Below are 6,000 nucleotides of genomic sequence, written 5' to 3' on the forward strand. Positions count from 1 at the left end.
CGTTACAGCAGAAAAGCAGCAGCAACAACAACAGGGAGCGATAATACTGCGGAATAATAACGCCGAGGTCACGTGACACAACCGGGGCAGAGAAATAGAAGAAGCAGATTAAACACTTAAATAGGCGGGATTGTGGGAGCTGAAGCTCTCCGCCTGCGTGGTCGAAGATAAACCACTCGACGCCGCCGCCGCAGCCTGAGACCCGCTCGTCTGGATGAAAGGAAGTGCAGCTCCTTATTATATCACTTCGTCTTTTCTTTTCCTGCAAAGTTTGGCTCGTCGTACTTTAACCTGAAAACTTAGATTGGCCTCGTGTGCCGAAGAAAACTAGAGAGTACTTCTCTGATTCATGCTGTTTTTAATCTGATGTTAGAGGAGGAAGATGCTATTACAGCTACTGTGGATGTAGGCTAATGCTAATGCTAATCACAGCTACTGTTGATGTAAGGTAATGCTAATGCTAATGCTAATCACAGCTACTGTGGATGTAGGGTAATGCTAACGCTAATCACAGCTACTGTGGATGTAGGGTAATGCTAATGCTAATCACAGCTACTGTGGATGGAGGGTAATGCTAATGCTAATCACAGCTACTGTGGATGTAAGGTAATGCTAATGCTAATCACAGCTACCGTGGATGGAGGGCAATGCTAATGCTAATCACAGCTACTGTGGATGGAGGGTAATGCTAACGCTAATCACAGCTACTGTGGATGGAGGGTAATGCTAATGCTAATCACAGCTACTGTGGATGTAAGGTAATGCTAATGCTAATCACAGCTACTGTGGATGGAGGGCAATGCTAATGCTAATCACAGCTACTGTGGATGGAGGGTAATGCTAATGCTAATCACAGCTACTGTGGATGTAAGGTAATGCTAATGCTAATCACAGCTAGTGTGGATGTAGGGTAATTCTAATGCTAATCACAGCTACTGTGGATGTAGGGTAATGCTAATGCTAATCACAGCTACTGTGGATGTAGGGTAATGCCAATGCTAATCACAGCTACTGTGGATGGAGGGTAATGCTAACGCTAATCACAGCTACTGTGGATGTAAGGTAATGCTAATGCTAATCACACCTACTGTGGATGTAGGGTAATGCTAATGCTAATCACAGCTACTGTACATGTGAAATAAAAGCAGCATGAGACACTTTCACGAACCAGAGCAGATCCTGGAAACGGCTTCTGCTCTGGGCTCCACGGTTACGTTTGAATCTTTCAAAGAAGAAAAAATATTAACAGTCTAAATAATGAATTCTAAAAATCTGTGCTTGAAGGTGAAGTGAAGATTTATGAATATATGATGAAGACATTCCCAAAAAGTAAAAAAAGAAAATTGGTACAGTGAGGTAAAGAAACTACAACAGAGGCACGAAGGTGAAGGTTCTTTTACAAAATGTACTTCAGCATATTAAAGCGTAACTTTGCTGCCTACGCTGCCGCGGCTGGAGGGACTGAATGGAGAAGCTGATTGAACCGCGAGGATGAACCTGGACGCTCGCCGCCCGCCGCCCACGCCGCGATCGACTGTCTACGTGAGGACGATGAGAACCTGTGCAGGCGTTCACACAGAAAGGTCAGACCACCGCGACGACTTGCTGGGTGGTACGAGAACTCCTTTTTTTTTTTTTTTGTTTGTTTGTCTGCTGAAGCTTTGATGTTTCAAAGGTCCAATGGAAAAAAGTCTGCGCCGGAGGGGCGCGGCGGCTGATAACCGGGTGACCTCTCCAAGAAGAAGAACGTGAACACCCCCAACTCAGGCCCCCGGTCGTGGTACGACTCCCGGTCGGTCCGGTCGTGGTACGACTCCCGGTCGTGGTACGACTCCCGGTCGTGGTACGACTCCCGGTCGTGGTACGACTCGCGGTCGTATTCTAATTTTATCGTCCATATCGCTGCTTTTATAGTTGAAATTCTCTCCTGATAGCATCTGATTCCTGATCAGTCCATACAAATGTCGGGTTCTCTCCATTTTATTCACGGTTATAGATTGTTCTCTGCGCACGTCTGGGTGGTTTCATTACCAAAAACAAGCGAAGGCGCCCTCCCGTGGCCCGGCAGACTAACTACATCTTTGTCGGATTTAAGTGTTGTCACTGGAAAAGGTTTATTATTATTATTATTATTATTATTATTAAAAAATAATTTTGCCCGACATACTGATACCCCACTGATACCCCACTGTTCCCTCCGTCGCCTCGGCGGGATGAAAGAAACCACTCGATGGTTCCTGGACACGAACTCTCGGTGGGAGGCGGGCGGACGCGTCGTCGCCGGCGGTAACGAGGACAGCGATGACTATTTCAGGACATCAGTGGAAGCACCGAGGCGCCTGTATTGATCCTGAAAGTCTTCAAACGGCCACAACGCAAACTGCTTCTGCTGCTCGTCTGTCTGGTGGCGGCGTCACGACGCCGAGCTGATTCTGCATGAAGGACGAAGGAAGACGGAACGGAACCAAAAAAAATATATCTGCTCTTTTTACATCAACATCTGAGCTGTTTGGAGGTCGAAGGTCAAACCATCACACACACCTACGGGCAATATTAGCGTCACTATTTAACCTCAAACACTCAACAGAGAAAAGAGAAAAGTTCCAAAACGGACTTGGTCTTTTTTTTAAATTACCGTATTTTCTGAACTATAAGTGACATCTGTTGAAAAATGTCATGAAGAGGAAAAATACATGTATAATAAGTCGTCTGTGATTTTGTGATGCACATTTAAAAGAATTTTTCACGGCCAAATAACTAAACAGAAATCCAGTCCAGAAAATCCAGTTGTAAGTATACATTTGTATGTACTAACCATGAATTACCATATTGTCTGGATTATAAGACATCTGTAAAAAAATAAAAAAAAGGGCCATGAAGCAGAAAAGTACATATATAAGCTGCATTTAACTCTTTTCAATGCTGTGGTTCTTGCAGGTATTGCAGGTTTTTCGGTTTTTCTGTACTGTAGCAGCTTTCAGATGCCACACAGTGACATCTAGTGGTCACAGATGATATACACAGTATATTTGGATATATATGTTGTTTCCTATTATAAGTGGCATGAAAAGCCAAACAATTAAAAAACACACACACACACACACACACACCACTTATAGTCCAGAAAATATGGCAGTGAAGCATCCCTTTGTATTTACTAACCACAAATTACCGTATTTTCTGGACTATAAGTCACATCTGTTAAAAATAAAAATTGTCATGAAGGAGGGAAATACATTTATGTCATTTTGTGATGCACATTTTTACACATGACCAGCCAAATAACTAAACAGAAATATAGCCCAGAAGATTGTGTACTAACCAGAATAATAAAACCGTGTGTCATCAGCATAGGAAAGCTGCTCATCCCACAAATGCATGTTGAAAATGCAAATGAACTGGTAGATCTTCTGTCAACACAACATTAGTTTTTTCCCACTTTCTCTGGATTTGCATGTATAAACCTGAAAGTGTGAAACTTATTTCCAGGTTTTTATGACTTCTACTTTTCCACTGCGGTGACACAGAAGTACTTCAGAGTGTCGCCTGAGGCGAAACCACATCCTGGAAGTATCAACTACCAACTGTACTTCTTTCCTCTGTGGCTATTTTCAACCTGGGATAAAACACATGATCCTGTTTGTCGACCAAATCTGAGCGTCAAACTACTGCGACTCGTAGAAAACAATAAAGTATGCAGAATGCCACAAATGTACTATCTAGGATTTATCCGGAATGATCCGTTGAATGGATTTCCTCGTCCGGCTCTGCAGAGAAACGCCCGGAGCTGAAGGCCGTTATTGCTGCTCCTGCCATGATAACCTGACCTGTCTTTTTACCGCCGGTGATACCCCGCGCTGTGTGTGTGTGTGTGTGTGTGTGTGTGTGTGTGTGTGTGTGTGTGTGTGTGTGTGTGTGTGTGTGTGTGTGTGTGTGTGTGTGTGTGTGTTTATCACAGTGTCCACGGCGAACAGACATGGCAGACAGGGAATGTTCCAGATACTGTTGCTTCCTGTCTTCAGCCTGATGAAGCAACTTTAAACAGCCGCCGAGGTCCTGGAATACAAATCAACCTCTCTCTCTCTCTCTCTCTCTCTCTCTCTCTCTCTCTCTCTCTCTCTCTCTCTCTCTCTCTCTCTCTCTCTCTCTCTCTCTCTCTCTCTCTCTCTCTCTCTCTCTCTCTCTCTCTCTCTCTCTCTCTCAGAAGCACAATCGAGTCCATCTTCATTGTTTTGAGGTTCGTCTCCTTTCACTTCTTTCTTTTTTTCTTCACCGTTTCAGCCTTGATAATGTTTTGGCGGCACTGAGGATGATTGAATTCCACCTGAACACTGGCGCGAAGGAACAAACACAAATTAATAAATAAATAAAAAACATAAAAACCCGTCTACGTTCCTGCGTCTCGAAATAGAAGCGACATTTCTGGTATTTCTCATTCACAGCTGCACCTGTGATGGTGCCTCTTCCCTACATTTCATTTCCTGCAACAGGGAGCCGAGGTCGGACCACTGAGGTCGGACCACCGAGGTCGGACCACCGAGGTCGGACCACCGAGGTCGGACCACCGGCAAAACATCCCGGCAACTTTTAATGTTTTAACACTTTTCCTCCAGCAGAATCCACATTGAAAATATCAGGAGTCACTTCTGCACAGAAGTCAAAGCAAAACAGGGAAACAAGACCAGCCTGCGAAGTTGATAAGTTTAACAAACAAACTGTGTTTATGTTTCAATAACTGACGCCATCTTGGAAAACCTGCAGCAAGGGATTCTGGGAAATTAAAGATGGTGTCTCCGCAGCTCAAAGTATCAACATTTGATCGTTTGAGCCCGAAAAAAAGGTGGAAATACGTGTTTGTCTGAGTTTGATGAGGAACTTCCTTCAGAGGTTTAGACGACGTTTCAGAGCTGAAACTGGTTTTCATGTGGACAGTAGCCTGCTTTCTTAATCCTCAATGTTCTCTTAGTATTTCACTCTTCACAGTCTTTCCTGTGTAAAAGCAGGAATCCTGCATCAGTTTGTTTCTGAGTATTTGTGAGATGATTTAGCCGGTTCCCTCTAATCTGTCTGCTTCTTGTTGTGTCTGCATCATTCAGATCCGTTGTTATTAATCTGGCGGTTGTGTGTTTTCAGTGTGACGGTTTCGTCCATCAGCCCAGACGGATTCTCACCAACAGACAGAAACCAGGCGGCGTCCAGAAGAAGCACAGGCCGAGCCGTTCGGGGGTTTTTGTCTCTTTTCCAGCAACATTTGAAGCTGAAATGTGGGAAATTCAACATTTCAGTGTCCAACGGCTGGCGTGTTAATTAGGCAGAGAAAAAAGTTAGTTTAGAAAAAACAAAAAAAGAGACCTTGTGTCAGGAGTCCTGGAAGGAGGGGAAACAGTTTCCAGGCCTGAAAATCCACTTTAATTAATGTCAAAATACGCTGATGAAATACTGCAGCTTTGTAAAAATCCATTAGCAGAAACATTTTGAGGACTTTTATTTTTTTTTTTTCCAATGGCGTTGGAATTATTTCCCTCCACGCTGATTCCAGTGTCATTAATTAAACCCTCTCACTTCAATTAAAATGTCTTCCTCTTTCTTCATAGGATACATTGATTAGTTATTCTACCCCGCAAAGCTTAAGGAATATTTCAACAAGATTATTTGTCATTTTTCTGAAGCCCAAAATAAAAAAAAATTTCCCTTGTAAATAAATACATTTAAAAACTCTGCTCTGAACATTTTTACATAGATAAATAAATAAAAAATAAATAAAAATAAATAAATAAAATTAAATAAATAAATAAATAAATAAATAAATAAATAAATAAATAAATAAATAAAATATAAATAAAAACTAAATACCTACATAAATAAATAAATAAATAAATAAATAAATAAATAAATAAATAAATAAATAAATAAATAATATTGACACAGTGAAGACCAGGGCATCATTTCCCCTGGGTAACATTAACCCCATCGTCTCACTGCTACGTGACCAGATTCCCC

General features: G+C 42.2%; 1 protein-coding gene across 1 annotated transcript in view; it reads right to left on the minus strand.

Annotated features, from left to right (window-relative positions):
* sez6l (seizure related 6 homolog (mouse)-like) overlaps positions 1-6,000 on the minus strand; it is a gene marked incomplete at both ends in the record, with an annotated part of 35,560 nt that overhangs the window by 27,878 nt on the left and 1,682 nt on the right. Inside the window, one exon of the mRNA XM_080477649.1 lies at positions 1,723-1,881. Coding sequence (XP_080333775.1) covers positions 1,723-1,881 — 159 coding nt within the window. The remainder of the gene's footprint in view (positions 1-1,722; positions 1,882-6,000) is intronic.

This window comes from Lipophrys pholis, assembly GCF_963383615.2.
Source record: "Lipophrys pholis genome assembly, chromosome: 12".
Classification (NCBI taxonomy): domain Eukaryota; kingdom Metazoa; phylum Chordata; class Actinopteri; order Blenniiformes; family Blenniidae; genus Lipophrys; species Lipophrys pholis.